The sequence below is a fragment of the Mesoplodon mirus genome, assembly GCF_964341445.2.
Source record: "Mesoplodon mirus genome assembly, chromosome: 3".
NCBI classification, from domain to species: domain Eukaryota; kingdom Metazoa; phylum Chordata; class Mammalia; order Artiodactyla; family Ziphiidae; genus Mesoplodon; species Mesoplodon mirus.
In genome coordinates this window covers 194,314,776-194,330,354 of record NC_138978.1, presented here as the reverse complement: position 1 = coordinate 194,330,354, position 15,579 = coordinate 194,314,776, and the positions used below count along the sequence as shown (strand labels likewise).

Sequence of the window (15,579 nt, the reverse complement as noted above, 5' to 3'; positions counted from 1 at the left end):
CCCCCGGGTGACCCGCTCTCCTCTCCGCGCCTCCCGGGGCCGTCCCGCCGGGCGCCTCCGGCATTTGGACGCTCGCCGGCCCCGAGGAGGTGCGCCTAGCCGCCCCTGGGAAGCGTATTAATGGGGGACGTGGGTTCCGCGGCCGCGACGGCCTGGTTGTCACTGTCCCCGCGCCCCTGCACCGCGAAGGTGGCCGCCTCGACCTGCACCCACGGCGGGCTCCGCGGAGCCTCCCCTTCTGCCCGCCTTTCCCCTACCCGTTTCGCGGATCGGGCCTGCAAGGTGTTCTCTGCCTCCTTTAAAATTCTTTTGTTGGCTGTGTTTTCTAACCCGGCCCTCCTTGTTCTCCGCCCTAAAATCTCAGCCACGAATGAGTGGAAGCGGTGACTTTATCATAATTTAGTTCTCGTTTAGGAAGGATTTGTAGGCAATGCCGCGAATGATTTAGGATGGCTTGGCCATGCAGTTATTTTTCATGGTTCTTAACTCTTTTCGCAGACCATGCAACCCTCGGGCACGCCCCTCCAGAAGCTGTGATCCAAGACAATCTAGTTTTCCTTTATAAATCCCTCACGACACTTATGAAGTTTCTTGTTCTGATACCGTTGTACTGCAATGAAGAAAAGGAGAAAGGTTACTTCACATCTTGACGAGAAGATCCATCTAGGCTACCATAAAGATTCTTCGCAAGGAAATGTTGCAGTGGAGTGTGAGCAAGTAACCTACACGCATTCCACGGAAAGACCAGCTCCTGAAGCTCTTCGCTGTTATCAGGAACTTCCTCCCTCTCCGGATCAGAGAAAACTTCTGAGTTCTTTGCAGTACAATAAGAACTTGCTGAAGTATTTAAATGATGATAGGCAGAAGCAGCCGTCTTTCTGTGACTTACTTATCGTAGTAGAAGGAAAAGAATTTAGTGCGCACAAAGTCGTCGTTGCTGTTGGCAGTAGTTATTTTCATGCGTGTTTGAGCAAAAATCCAAGCACGGATGTTGTCACCCTGGATCACGTAACGCACTCCGTTTTTCAGCATTTGCTTGAATTTCTTTACACATCAGAATTTTTTGTGTACAAATATGAAATCCCACTTGTTTTAGAGGCTGCAAAATTCCTGGATATTATAGATGCAGTTAAGCTGCTAAATAACGAAAATGTTGCCACTTTTCAGTCTGAGCTAAGTGAAAAATCATCACCAGAAGAAACACTAAGTGAGTTAACTGGAAGACTGTCGAGTAATCATCAGTGTAAATTCTGTAGTAGACATTTTTGTTATAAGAAGTCTTTAGAGAATCATTTGGCGAAAACCCATAGATCCCTTTTATTAGGGAAAAAGCATGGGTTAAAAATGCTGGAGAGAAGTTTTTCCGCAAGGAGATCGAAACGGAATCGGAAGTGCCCTGTTAAGTTTGATGACACAAGTGATGATGAACAAGAAAGTGGTGATGGGTCAGAGAATTTGAATCAAGACAGTTTTGATAAGGAAAAGTCAGATAGAAATGATTCTGAGGATCCCGGCAGTGAATGTAATGCTGAAGAGGATGAGCTAGAGGAGGAAATGTCAGATGAATACTCTGACATTGAAGAGCACAGTGAAAAGGATCCCAATGATGCAGAAGAGGAGCCTGAGGCTGGTGATGCTGTCCGAAGCATTCATGAGGGATTAACCCCTGTAGTCATTCAGAACAGTAACAAAAAAATATTGCAGTGTCCCAAATGCGATAAGACATTTGACCGCATAGGTAAGAAAAGAAAGCTTGTTTCCTGTCTCTAATAACTTACTTTTCATGGATAATTTAAAGGTGATAGTTGGAAACTAAACTTTGAAAGTAACTTTTAAAAAGAAAACTTAAGTAGGGAGGATATTGATTTTTGATACATATTTTATCCTGTTATAGGTTTGTTGTGATTCAGGAATTAAGTATTTATATTACCCTTTATTTTCTCTTCCTCATGTCCTGGCAGTAGGTGACAGATGATTTGTTCCTGTATTTAGTGTGAAAAATTCCAGAGTATCAATAATTACGAAGGTAGAGCTTTGATTTATATGCTAATTTAATTTCATAGGTAACATATTTTTGAGTCATTATAGAAAATTGAATTAGGTTATATTAGATATAATTTAATAATTTGTATACTATTTCCCCTTGAGCATGGTAATATGTGAGTCATAAATACAGTTACTTTTCCAGTATCCAGTACTGTTTAGAATTGGGATGTTTCAGGTTAGTCTAATACATAGTTAGGAATAAAACTGTGCTAAATGTAGTTTCATTCTGTAGACAGAGACTTAAAGAAGTATCCTAATAATATTCTTGAGTTATTATAATAATGAATAAATCAACTTTTTCTTTATTAAAAAAGCATATGTAGGAAATGTCTCTAACCTTAAGTTAAAAATTTATCAGTGAATATTTACTTTCAAGAGATCTAATATTTGCTAGTAAAATAATTTTTGGAGGTGTCTTATATGGATTTTCTAATGTGAACTTTTAAATTTCAGCAGTTCAGCTATTTACATATAAATCAAAGTTACGAAATTGGGAAATATATTCGACCGCATAGAATGATAAAAAGAAGAGATAATTGTAATTTGACCTTGTAAAATTACTTATACAGTTTAATATATCCCAATGTGTCTTGAAGTGTTGAGTTACTTGTTATTGGCATAGGTGGAAATTGGTTACATTTGCATTTACATAGGCATTGGTAATTATTTGCTCTCAAAATATTCCGATAGTATAAACTATGGCATAGCAGTGGTAACCTCTTTTTGCTTTTTATTATGCCATTGAATATTTTTCTCTAAATCAGAATGCTTTTGACAATCCAATTTAATAATTATTTATTGCTATTTTTACTGTGTTTAAGTTTCTATACAAATGAATAAAACAACTTTTTTTTGAGGAGGTCAGTTGGAAGAGTGTGCGGATACGAGTAGCCTGTTAAACTCAGGTTGGTAAATGCTCCTGAAGAGCTGTGAACAGATGCTGTGAGGGATATAGAGAAGAGAGCAACATTTTTGGATTGAGATACCTGACAACATTTCATCTTTCCAGTTGATTCTCTTTTTTAGACTTTGTATTCTTCGCACATGCTTCCTGTATTACACCTTAATTTGACCTAATTTGACTTGAGGTGTGTGGGCAGGGGTCAGTTTGCAAATGGCATTGTAGGCCTCAGACTGTCCTATCGAGCACCAACTAGGCCTGTGAGATACGTTATGAGCAAGGGGTTCTGTGTTCAGGTAAGACAGGGATAACTATACTCATCTATCTGTATTAATGCTCTCCAATTCTTCAGTAAAGAAACCTGTTCATTTTACTTAACCTGGCATTTCCTCAAACAATTTTACCATTAGTCACTTTTGGGGTTCTCCTTGGAAACTCCCAGGAAAGTAGAGTTCTGTGCACACTATTTGGGGAGAGAGTGCTCAAGGTCAAGGTCCTAATGTACTAAGAGGAAGGCATTTTGCAGCTTTTTTGACCAAATTCAGTTCAGATAATCAGATAATTGTGGGAATCAGTAGGGCACATTGTCAGCTTATTTCCAGCCTCCTTCCTGAATGTATTTTACATTATACCCCTCTTATTGAGCCCCTCTCTTGCTTAGCTTCGTTGGGGCTTGCTGGCTTTTCCCCAGTACAGAGAGAGAGAGCAAGCAAGAGATTGAGATTGTGATTTTATCATATTGGTTACAAAGTATGAGCTGTGGTGATGTCAGACTGCCTGCATTTTTTTTTTTTTTTTTTTTTTTTTTTTTTTTTTTTTGCTGTACGCGGGCCTCTCACTGCTGTGGCCTCTCCCGTTGCGGAGCACAGGCTCCGGACACACAGGCCCCGCGGCCATGGCTCGCGGGCCCAGCCGCTCCGCGGCATGTGGGATCTTCCGGGATCGGGGCACGAACCCGTGTCCCCTGCATCAGCAGGCGGACTCTCAACCACTGCGCCACCAGGGAAGCCCCTGCCTGCATTTTTGAATCCAGGTCTTATGTGAGTTGCTTAACCTGTGTGTGTACTTTTGTTTCCTCACAGATAGAGTGGGGTGATGCTAATAGTACCTTCTCATGGGGGTTACTATGAGGATTAAATGGGATAGTCCTTGTGAATCACTTAAAATATCGAGTGAAATTTAGGTGTGTAGGGAATGCTAGCTTCTCTTATTCATCATTAATGCAGTTTTTGAGTGTCTCTACTATGCCAAATAAATGTGAAATGATATATTCTCTGTCCTCAGGAATCTTAGAGGTTAATGAGTACGTGCACAAATACAATTATATTACAGTAAGATCATCTTATCAGGACAAATACAGAGGCTTATAGGAATCAGGAAAGATTTCACGGAGCAGGTAACATTTGAGCTCAGACCTAAAGAATAGGGAGGAACTTACAAGGCAGAAGGACCACAACTGCAAAGACATGAAGGTAGCTGTGTTCTGGAAATTGCTAAGGGCAGTGTGATTTCGGGGTGGGCAAGGAGGCATAATGAAAATAACAAGAGGTGAGGATTGGCAAGTAAGCAGAGGTCAAGTTTTGAATGGTTTGTATGCAGTACAGAGGAGTTTTTATCCAGTAAGTGATAGAAAGTTGAGAAAACTTTGACAAAGGAAATGACGGCCATAGGAGTTTTAGAAAGATACTCTGGCTTCAGTGATGAGAAGGAAGTTGGAGGTGTTGCAGGCTTGGACTAGGAAGATGAGCAGCATTGGGAACGGGATGTGGGACGGGAGTAGATCAGAGGTGCCCCGAATATAGGCTTCAGTGGACTGGTGATGGGTAGAGTGAAAAGAATATGCGGATGGAGAAGACCTGTGTTTCTTAGATGTCCTCCTTTATCATCCCTATCAGAAGTCCTCTTTATTCTTAAAATAAAACAGTTCAAGGGCTACTTTCCAGTAATCCTCATATCACCCACATTTCTTTCATAGGATTTTGATCCTTTCATAGGATTCCACCTAGAATTTTGGTTGTTATTTCCCTATATCATTAGATTGTGAGCTTGAAGGTTTTGTATGTTACTTTTGGTAGTATCCTTCATGATACCCCAGGTCATTTCAGATAATAAGTTTTCAGTAAGCTCTTGTTTAATTGAACTAAGGTGAAAGGTTGACTCTGACTTTGGACTTGTAGGAAGCCTTTAACTTGCTGCCTCAGAGTGGGTTTAGGAGAGAGAATTAATAGGCTCTGAGACCTTCTGCTGGAACCATTAGCTCCACAGAATGTAGTATGGTAATTTGATTCCAGCACTTTGGATCTTTTATCTTTTTTGAAGTGCTTAATAGTTGCTCAGAGTGAGATTCCTGATCCAGTTGTATTTTTTTTTCCTTAGGCTCCCAGCTGTCCTCCTCTCAGCCTATTCTCATGCAAATAAGAGTCCTTTGACCTTTCCCCCTTGTACCGAGAACCTAGCTGGTGAAAAGGCAAAAATGATGAGAAGATGACAGATGGGGGTGAGAGAAAAAATTTGGATAATTTATCTTTTTTGTCGTTCCTACTGGGAACTAAAATCTTTCCTTAGATTAAATTTAATCTTTTCTAGAGGTAGAAAATGTTTAAAAACTTAAAAAAAAAATGTGACTGTGTAGACCATCCTGACAGATTCTGCTTGGTTCTGAATAGAAAAGAGTAATGACAATAGCATAATTCTCTACTTTAATGTTAAATATTTTAGTTAAATATTCCTTAGGGCATGCCCAATGAATAAATTCAAGGTTAATTTAAGATTTGGCATATGAGATATAATGAGCAAATTTGGTCATGTTTCTCTTTGTAAAACCTCCATAGGAAATCTGATAATAATTTTGCATGACCCATATGGAGTGAAGCCCAAGGTCAAGTTTTGTTATGTGAAAATATCTTTATTTTGTGTGTCCTGATTTGGGACACAATTCATACTGGGATTCTGTCAGAAAAATGCTGTGGATGGAATTTCTTAATATTATTTGTTTTCTGTTGGTGATTAAGAATGGTGGGGCATAGTTCAGTGTTCTGTGAAAGAATACTGAGGGTTTGGTTTTTTTTGATGGAAACTATTTGATAACTTTGAAGTGAACATTTGATTTATACATTATTATTGAATTCCCCCCACCCCATAAGAAAAGAAACAGATATATGTGTTGACTGTGTTTATGCTGAGGAGAACCCCCACACATCCCTACCAATTGATTTAAGCATGGGATTTCTTTGGACATTTATCTGACTTTGGGGTTCAGTGTTCCCTCAGAAGTTGTGTCTCTTCTGTTGGTCAGAAATTCAAATCCATGCAGATAACAGGTCCTGCAATGCCTCTGTGCATTAAATTTGAATTAATAACATAACGAAAATGTTTTTTTACTTTAGAGGTTCTAAATGTTATAGTGAATTATTCAAATTTATGTATTTTCATTGGTCTCTTTGGACTTTGCTGAATTTATTTTAAAATGATTTTATTTTTTTCTTTTTGTTTTTTGGTTAAATCCTGTTAAGTCTACTGATCTGTAGGCAAATGGAAGTTTAACAATCAAAAGTGGTTTTGCTTTTTAATTTAACTGCCACTTGATGGCTTTAATATTCAACTACATATAACTTAATTTTTATTTGCAAGCAAGAATTTCTTGACTACAAATAAACGGAAAATTCTACTAATTGATCTTTCCAGCAAAGGCATTTTCATAGAAAATAAAAGTTTTGGTTAAGATTTTTCTTATAATTAAAGATTTTTATTAAGTTGCTCTTCCTGTTCACTTGGGTGTAAAAAATCAGGAGACTTGAGCGGTAGGGGGTTGATAAGTTAGGCTTTAGTCCAGAGAGTCTGTGCTAAGCAGGCACAGTCAATCCCCAGGTAAGAATGGTCCTGTTCCAAAAATCACTTGTACTTAGTCACTTAAAATCATACTGTGTACTCTTGATTCATTTCCATAATTTAAAAAGCAAGTTTATGAAAAATGTGAAAACTTTCACAATCAAGGAAAACTTTTTTTTTTAATTCCATAAAATGACCCCTACCTTTGCCAAATTAGAATTGTGGGTTATTAGTACATATTGATAATGTTTAGATTCTGTACCTTTTCTCATATCCAGTAGATGTGTAACAAATATTAAGGAATCCAATACAAGCATACCATATTATAATAGAGGAAGATTAAAATCAACTCAGAAAACATTTCCCCAAAGAAATTATGTTATAGCAGTATTGGTCTGGTTATACCCTGCAAAAAGTAATAAAAATCAGTGCTTTTCCAACTTTTTTGGGGGGGATGGTTCAAGGTCAGAAATACATATATTATTATGCTATATACATATGTATGCATATATATATGTGCTTATACATGCACTGAAGCAAAATAATTGCTTGAATCTAGTGTGAATGCACTCTGATATTTTCTACTTTGTTCTGTTCCTTTTTTCCCCCCAGTGCTAATCATAACCCACAGAATTGATTTTATTGACACTAATGATTTTTAGTTTGTGAAACACTGATCTAAGCCATAATGTAGCTCAACTCTTGTTTTTGAGAGCCTACTTGTTATTTGTGATGTCTGTGGAAAGATTTCGCCTTGGGACACACAAGCACGCCTCTCCCCCAGGCAAGCCCCATGTTAGCTCTGATCCCTTGACCACAGCAGGGGAACTGGTGGTACTCTGGTGTGTATACATGTATCAATGTGGTCATGCCCCCGCAGTGGCAGAGGGCGAACTGAGGAGATACTAGGCGTTTTTAGCAATGGCCAGGGGACAAAGTCAAGTTCTTACAGTATTTTCAGAGAGCTGAAACTCCAGTTTGATCAGTTATAACATATTCATAAACCAGGTGTATGTATATTTATACTTGAGATATATCTATGTGCCTGTCCTGTGGCCAGTAATCCTAACAATAATAATAATAATGATGATGATGATGATTATGATGATGACTAATATTTACTAATGCTTACTGTGTGCTAGGATGTTTTAAGTGTCGTGTATATATTAATTTGTTTACTTCTCACAGCCCCATGAAGTGTTAATAATGCAGGTAGACAGAGGTTAAATTACTGGCTTGATTAAGATCACACAGCTAATTTAGTAGGTGCCCAAACACTGGCTGAGTTTCCTGACTACATGTATGTAAAAGTTGCATAGATCATCATCATATGGTCAGTACCTAAATACCTACTGGATTTTTATCATACTTTTGTTTTACTTTGCTTATGATTGTCATTTTTCCCCCGACCTTAAAGAAAATACCTTGGTTCCCTTTCTTCAATATTCTTATGTAAGTGCAGTACAGTTAATTTTTAGATAATATACTGTGTTTATTAAATATAATCATATTTAGATACATGTAATAAATTGATGAATGCATTTACTAAGTAGATGAATAATTTTGATTATCTTTTTTCCTCAGTGGCCTTTGAATATTTGGGGTTTTATCTAATCTCCATGATATATTTATGATTTATATATTTTTTAAAAGTGTATGGATGAAATGCTGTACTTTCACATTAGCTTTAGGCTGAAGAAAAATTTATACTTTTTGTTTTTCAGAACAAAGCAAAGCTAAACTTCTCATTGAAAATTACTCTTCATATTGATAGTATTCTTTTCTTATTTTTATTGCCTTTCACTCGGAAGTATCCTTAATTGAGATTTCTGTTTTACTACTAGATGTGCACATTCACAACTTGATTACAGGTTAATAATAATGGCCAACATTAATTGATAGCTTATAATGGTTTGACGCAGTTATAAGTGTTTTATGTGTATTAATTTATGTATTATTACAACAGTCCTCTGAGGTAAATCTATTATTCCATTACTATTTTTTCAGATGAGAAAGATATGAGGCTTAGAAAGGTTACTTGTCCAAGGTCACATAGCCTGCAATTTAAAGAATTGGGATTCATATCCAGGTGGCTGGATCCAGGGTCTGTGCCCCTACCTATGATGCTGTTCTGCCTCTATAATGTGGAAATTTATATTCTAAATAATGATGTAAAAGAATTTTAGTATAAGTAGGAATATAAGTAAGATTTAAGCCAAAATGTATCCTTGTATTTCAGTTTTTATTGTCACTTTTCTCTTTGGACAGGCTGTATTAAAATTTCTTTTTTTTATTTTATATTTTTTTATTGAACTATAGTTGCTATATAATATTGTATTAGTTTCAAGTGTACAGCAAGGTTATTCAGTTATATATATATATATATATATATATTTTTTTTTTTTTTAGATTCTTTTCCATGATAGATTTGTTATGTCTGTGAGTCTGTTTCTGTTTGTAAATAAGTTCATTTGTATTTTTTTAGATTCCACATATAAATGAGAATAATATTTGTCTTTGGCTTACTTCACTTGGTATGATAATCTCTAGGTCCATCCATGTTGCTGCAAATGTCAATATTTCATTATTTTTATGAGTGGGTAATATTTCATTGTGTATATATATATTACATATGTGTAGATATTACATACATATATATATATATATATATATATATATATATATATACCACATCTTCTTTATCCATTCATCTGTCAGTGGACATTTAGGTTGCTTCCAGGTCTTGGCTGTTGTAAATAGTGCTGCTGTGAACATTGGGGTGTATGAAACTTTTTGAATTAGTTTTTGTCTTTTCTGGATATATGCCCAGGAGTGAGATTGCTGGATCATATGGTAACTCTTATTTTTACTTTTTTTAAGGAACCTCCATACTGTTTTCCATAGTGGCTGCACCAATTTACATTCCCAACAGTGTAGGAGGGTTAAAATTTTTTGATTCTTTCTATTGGAAATACCTGTAACATTTGTTTGGAACTCAGATATGCATTCAGAATATAATACAAATCTCACATTAATATGTCTGTACATTATACCTGTTCATGTTTTCCTTTTCTTACTTCCCTTGATACTGCCCATATATATTGGCCTTAGTAGCTTAGTATTAAACATGCAGTCAAGTACAGGTGATTTACTTGTGTCTTAATGTCTTATAAGTTGGAGAGGTCTTGTAGGAATGGACTGTAGTGAAGTATAAATTTTGCTGAGTATACTAGATTTGTAGTACCCTTTCCAGATTACCTTCTTTGTGAAGAGAGATGAAAATATATGATACATAACATATTATATTGACTTTTATAATATTTTTAAAAGGTTTGCCAAATCTGAAAATTCCTTTCAATTCATGGCTTCTAAATATACTGTTAATCAGGAGATTTTATTCCACTGTCAAATTTCAATCACTATGTAGTAAATGTACTGAATTTAATTTTAATTTCTATCTTTTTATAGGAAAATATGAGAGCCACACACGTGTTCACACAGGTGAGAAGCCCTTTGAGTGTGATATTTGTCACCAGCGCTATTCGACAAAGTCTAACCTAACTGTTCACAGAAAGAAGCACAGTAATGAAACAGAATTTCATAAGAAGGAGCACAAGTGCCCTTATTGTAATAAACTTCATGCAAGCAAGAAGACTTTAGCCAAGCATGTTAAGAGGCAAGTATTATCTTGCTTCCGTAATATACTTTAGTGTGCCTTCTAGTTTAAATATGTAGTGAGCTAAAAACATCTATGGGGTGCTTGTCTCCAATTCTTCCATTGCTTAACATTTTCTAGACTACAAATTTATTAAGAAAAGAACAGCAAATGTTAGTTCATATTTTTTACTATTGCTATTGAGATGAAGTTTTTTGATACTGAAACAAAAACTATAGTCTATACTATAGAAGTTTAAGATACAGAATTTTTGTTATCCTGGGTTTTCTGTCTTGGGTTTTGGCAAGTATGTTTTCAACCTATATGGTTTTAGAACTGTAGGAAACTTATTCCTCATGCTCAACTTTGTCTTTAGTGTATGAAAATTTGTGGAAGAAAGAATGTTTAGTATAGTATTGCATATTTAACTTTGAGAAATTAAATTTACTGAAATATGGACTAAAACAAGTCAAGTGAATTGCATTGAAGATTATCTGTGAATAGATAGGTTCCTGAATATATGTAAAGTATGATTACTTTGACTATTTCTGCATAACTTTAGGCACACATGTTCATATATTAAAATAATAGCAATACCTGTATTCTTAAAGTACTCAAATGTGCCTGTCTCTTTAAGAAATGAATCAGTGCCTGATTCTTGTAATCACTGTCAACATATCAGATAGAATATTGGCTTAACTAATATAATCTTTTCCTGACAGCCTTTTAATTTTTTTCTTATAGATTTCATCCTGAAAATGCACAAGAATTTATTTCCATTAAGAAGACTAAGAGTGAAAGTTGGAAATGTGATGTAAGAGATTTTAATTCGTAGTAGAAAACTAAATTAAATGTAGTGTGACCTTTTGGGAAAGTAATTAAATTTTAAAGTAATATAAACTTAGCTTATATCACTTTTAGAATCTCTCTTTTATACAATGTTATCCTAATATTTTTGTAAATTAAGCCTGGTATGAGTTTTTAAATGATGGACCTGAAAAATAGAAATCCTAGTTTTTATTTTTATTGTAATCACTATACCATGTTTTTATAGTTGTCTGAAACTGTGATGTTACTGTTGTACAGAATATAAAATGTTAGAATTTTCCCTCCATTTCTGGTTGTCTGTTGCTATATATCAAACCACCTCAAAACTTAGTGGCCTTGAATTACCATTTCATTGTATCTCATCATTTTTGGGGTCAGTAATATAAATGGGGACAGAATTTTGCTAGGCAATTCTTCTGTTCTACATGGTGTCAGCTGAAGTCACTCAGTTGTTTTCAGCTGATGGATGGTCTGTCTATCTGGTCTGGTTTGGGGCTGCTTCCAAAGTGCCTCACTCACATGGCTGGAAACCTGGTGTTGGTCGACAGCTAGAAGCTCAGCAAGGAGAGCTAGCTCTTCCTGGGGCTACTTGAACTTCCTTCTGGCACGGCAGCTGGGCCCCAGGAGTGAGTGTGTGTTCCAGGAAGCCGAGATAAACGCTCTCAGGCTTCTTATGGCCTCACCTCGGAAGTCTCAGAGCACTGCTTCTAACACGTTCTGTTGGTCACACAAGGCACTACAGCCAGGGAAGATTTAAGGGGAGTGGAATTAATCCCTATTTTACAATGATAGGAGTAGCAAAGAATTTGTACATATTCTTATTCTACCACACCCCCTAAAGTACTTTTTCATTATTTAGGTAAATATTGTTTAAAGGAGTAATCAGATATCATTTTGTTTACTCCTAGGCTTCAACTTATATATTGGGTTGGCCAAAAAGTTCCTTCAGTTTTTAAATAAAAATAAAAGATGCATTTTTCATTTTCACCAAGAACTTTATTGAACAACGTATCCATTGTTTTGTTCCACTACCTTCTGCCATTTTTCAGGCAACTTCATAATTCCATCTTCCCAAAACTTTTTATCTTTTTAAGCAAAGAACTGTTCCAGGTGCCTTTTACAGTCTTCCAGGGAATTGAAATTTTTTCAATTAGAAGAGTTTTGTAAAGACCGAAATAAATGGAAATCCGAAGGTGCAATGTCTGGTGAATACGACAGATGAATCAGAACTTCGCAGCCAAGCTCTAACAGTTTTTTGCCTGGTCACCAAAGAAACATGCGGTCTTGTGGTATCCTGATGGAAGATTATGTGTTTTCTGCTGACTAAGTCTGTATGCTTTTCATCAAGTGCTGCTTTTAGTTGGTCTGGGAGCTCTACTTGGAACTGTTTGGTTTTCCAGAAGGAGCTCATAATAGAGGACTCCTTTCTAAACCCACCATATACCCAACATCACCTTCTTTGGATGAAGACTGGCCTTTGGTGTGGTTGGTGGTGGTTCATTTCACTTGCCCCATGATCTCTTCTGTTCCGCATTATTGCACAGTATCCACTTTTCATCGCCCATCACAATTTGTTTTAAAAACGGAACGTTTTCGTTATGTTTAAGTAGAGAATCGTATGCGGAAATACGGTCGAAGGTTTTTTTCGCTAAACTTATGTGGAACCCAAACATCAAAGCAATTAGCATGACCAAGCTGGTGCAAATGATTTTCAGCTTTTGATTTGGATATTTTGAGTATGTCGGCTATCTCCCACGTGGAATAACATTGATTGTTCTAGTGAATGTCTTGATTTGATCGCTATCAACTTCAACTGGTCTACCCCAAAGTGGAGCATCGTCCAGCGAGAAATCTCCAGCACGAAACTTCACAGACCACTTTTGACACGTTTGATCAGTCACAACACCTTCTCCATACACTGCACAAATCTTTGCGTTTCAGCTGTGTTTTTACCTTTCTTGAAATAACAAAGCGTAATATGCCGAAAATGTTACTTTTTTTCTTCCATCTTCAATATTAAAATGGCCACACAAAAATTCACCAATTTTGATACTTTTCTAAAAAAATGCACACTGATATGACAGCTGTCACAATACAATCTAACAAAATTGTTTTGAATGAAGTTAAAGACAACTAAGTGCTACTAGAGCCATCTTACGGAAAAAACCAAACGAACCTTTTGGCCAACCCAATACACGACAAGATTCTCACCATTTCTCTGATTTCAGCTTCTAGGAAATGAAGTTAATTATTAATTATTTGGATCTTTATAAGATGGTTTCTTCTCCTTACTAAGTTTCATCATCCTCAGCTGCAAAATGATAACAATTGTATCTACCTCTTAGGTTTATTGTGAGAATTAAGTAAAATAATCCATGAATTACTTAGCATTGTGCCTGGTATATAGTACATGCTGTGCTGTGGTTGTACCTGGAGTATAATACACGCTGTGTTGTTATACCTGGAGTATAGTGCACGCTGTGTTATACCTGGAGTATAGTACACGCTGTGTTATACCTGGAGTATAGTACACGCCGTGTTATACCTGGAGTATAGTACACACTGTGTTGTTATACCTGGAGTATAGTGCACGCTGTGTTATACCTGGTGTATAGTACACGCTGTGTTATACCTGGTGTATAGTACACGCTGTGTTGTTATACCTGGAGTATAGTGCACGCCGTGTTATACCTGGAGTATAGTACACGCTGTGTTATACCTGGAGTATAGTACACGCTGTGTTATACCTGGTGTATAGTACACGCTGTGTTGTTATACCTGGAGTATAGTGCACGCCGTGTTATACCTGGAGTATAGTACACGCTGTGTTATACCTGGAGTATAGTACACGCTGTGTTGTTATACCTGGAGTATAGTGCACGCTGTGTTATACCTGGTGTATAGTACACGCTGTGTTATACCTGGTGTATAGTACACGCTGTGTTGTTATACCTGGAGTATAGTGCACGCTGTGTTATACCTGGTGTATAGTACACGCCGTGTTATACCTGGTGTATAGTACACGCCGTGTTATACCTGGAGTATAGTGCACGCCGTGTTATACCTGGAGTATAGTACACACTGTGTTATACCTGGTGTATAGTACACGCCGTGTTATACCTGGAGTATAGTACACGCTGTGTTGTTATACCTGGAGTATAGTACACGCTGTGTTGTTATACCTGGTGTATAGTACACGCCGTGTTATACCTGGTGTATAGTACACGCTGTGTTGTTATACCTGGAGTATAGTGCACGCCGTGTTATACCTGGAGTATAGTACACGCTGTGTTATACCTGGAGTATAGTACACGCCGTGTTATACCTGGAGTATAGTACACACTGTGTTGTTATACCTGGAGTATAGTGCACGCTGTGTTATACCTGGTGTATAGTACACGCTGTGTTATACCTGGTGTATAGTACACGCTGTGTTGTTATACCTGGAGTATAGTGCACGCCGTGTTATACCTGGAGTATAGTACACGCTGTGTTATACCTGGAGTATAGTACACGCTGTGTTATACCTGGTGTATAGTACACGCTGTGTTGTTATACCTGGAGTATAGTGCACGCCGTGTTATACCTGGAGTATAGTACACGCTGTGTTATACCTGGAGTATAGTACACGCTGTGTTGTTATACCTGGAGTATAGTGCACGCTGTGTTATACCTGGTGTATAGTACACGCTGTGTTATACCTGGTGTATAGTACACGCTGTGTTGTTATACCTGGAGTATAGTGCACGCTGTGTTATACCTGGTGTATAGTACACGCCGTGTTATACCTGGTGTATAGTACACGCCGTGTTATACCTGGAGTATAGTGCACGCCGTGTTATACCTGGAGTATAGTACACACTGTGTTATACCTGGTGTATAGTACACGCTGTGTTATACCTGGAGTATAGTACACGCTGTGTTGTTATACCTGGAGTATAGTACACGCTGTGTTGTTATACCTGGTGTATAGTACACGCCGTGTTATACCTGGTGTATAGTACACTCTGTGTTATACCTGGTGTATAGTACACGCCGTGTTATACCTGGAGTATAGTACACGCTGTGTTATACCTGGTGTATAGTACACGCCGTGTTATACCTGGAGTATAATACACGCTGTGTTGTTATACCTGGAGTATAGTGCACGCTGTGTTATACCTGGTGTATAGTACACGCTGTGTTATACCTGGAGTATAGTACACGCTGTGTTATACCTGGAGTATAGTACACACTGTGTTGTTATACCTGGTGTATAGTACACGCCGTGTTATACCTGGTGTATAGTACACTCTGTGTTATACCTGGTGTATAGTACACG

General features: G+C 37.2%; 1 protein-coding gene across 2 annotated transcripts in view; it reads left to right on the top strand.

The window, feature by feature from the left end:
• Window positions 1-15,579, top strand: part of ZBTB41 (zinc finger and BTB domain containing 41) — a 50,791-nt gene that overhangs the window by 208 nt on the left and 35,004 nt on the right. For both annotated transcript variants that reach the window (XM_082616093.1, XM_082616092.1), the window contains exons 2-4: window positions 499-1,738; window positions 10,244-10,451; window positions 11,175-11,244. In XM_082616093.1, coding sequence (XP_082472219.1) covers window positions 616-1,738; window positions 10,244-10,451; window positions 11,175-11,244 — 1,401 coding nt within the window. In that variant the 5' untranslated portion in view covers window positions 499-615. The remainder of the gene's footprint in view (window positions 1-498; window positions 1,739-10,243; window positions 10,452-11,174; window positions 11,245-15,579) is intronic.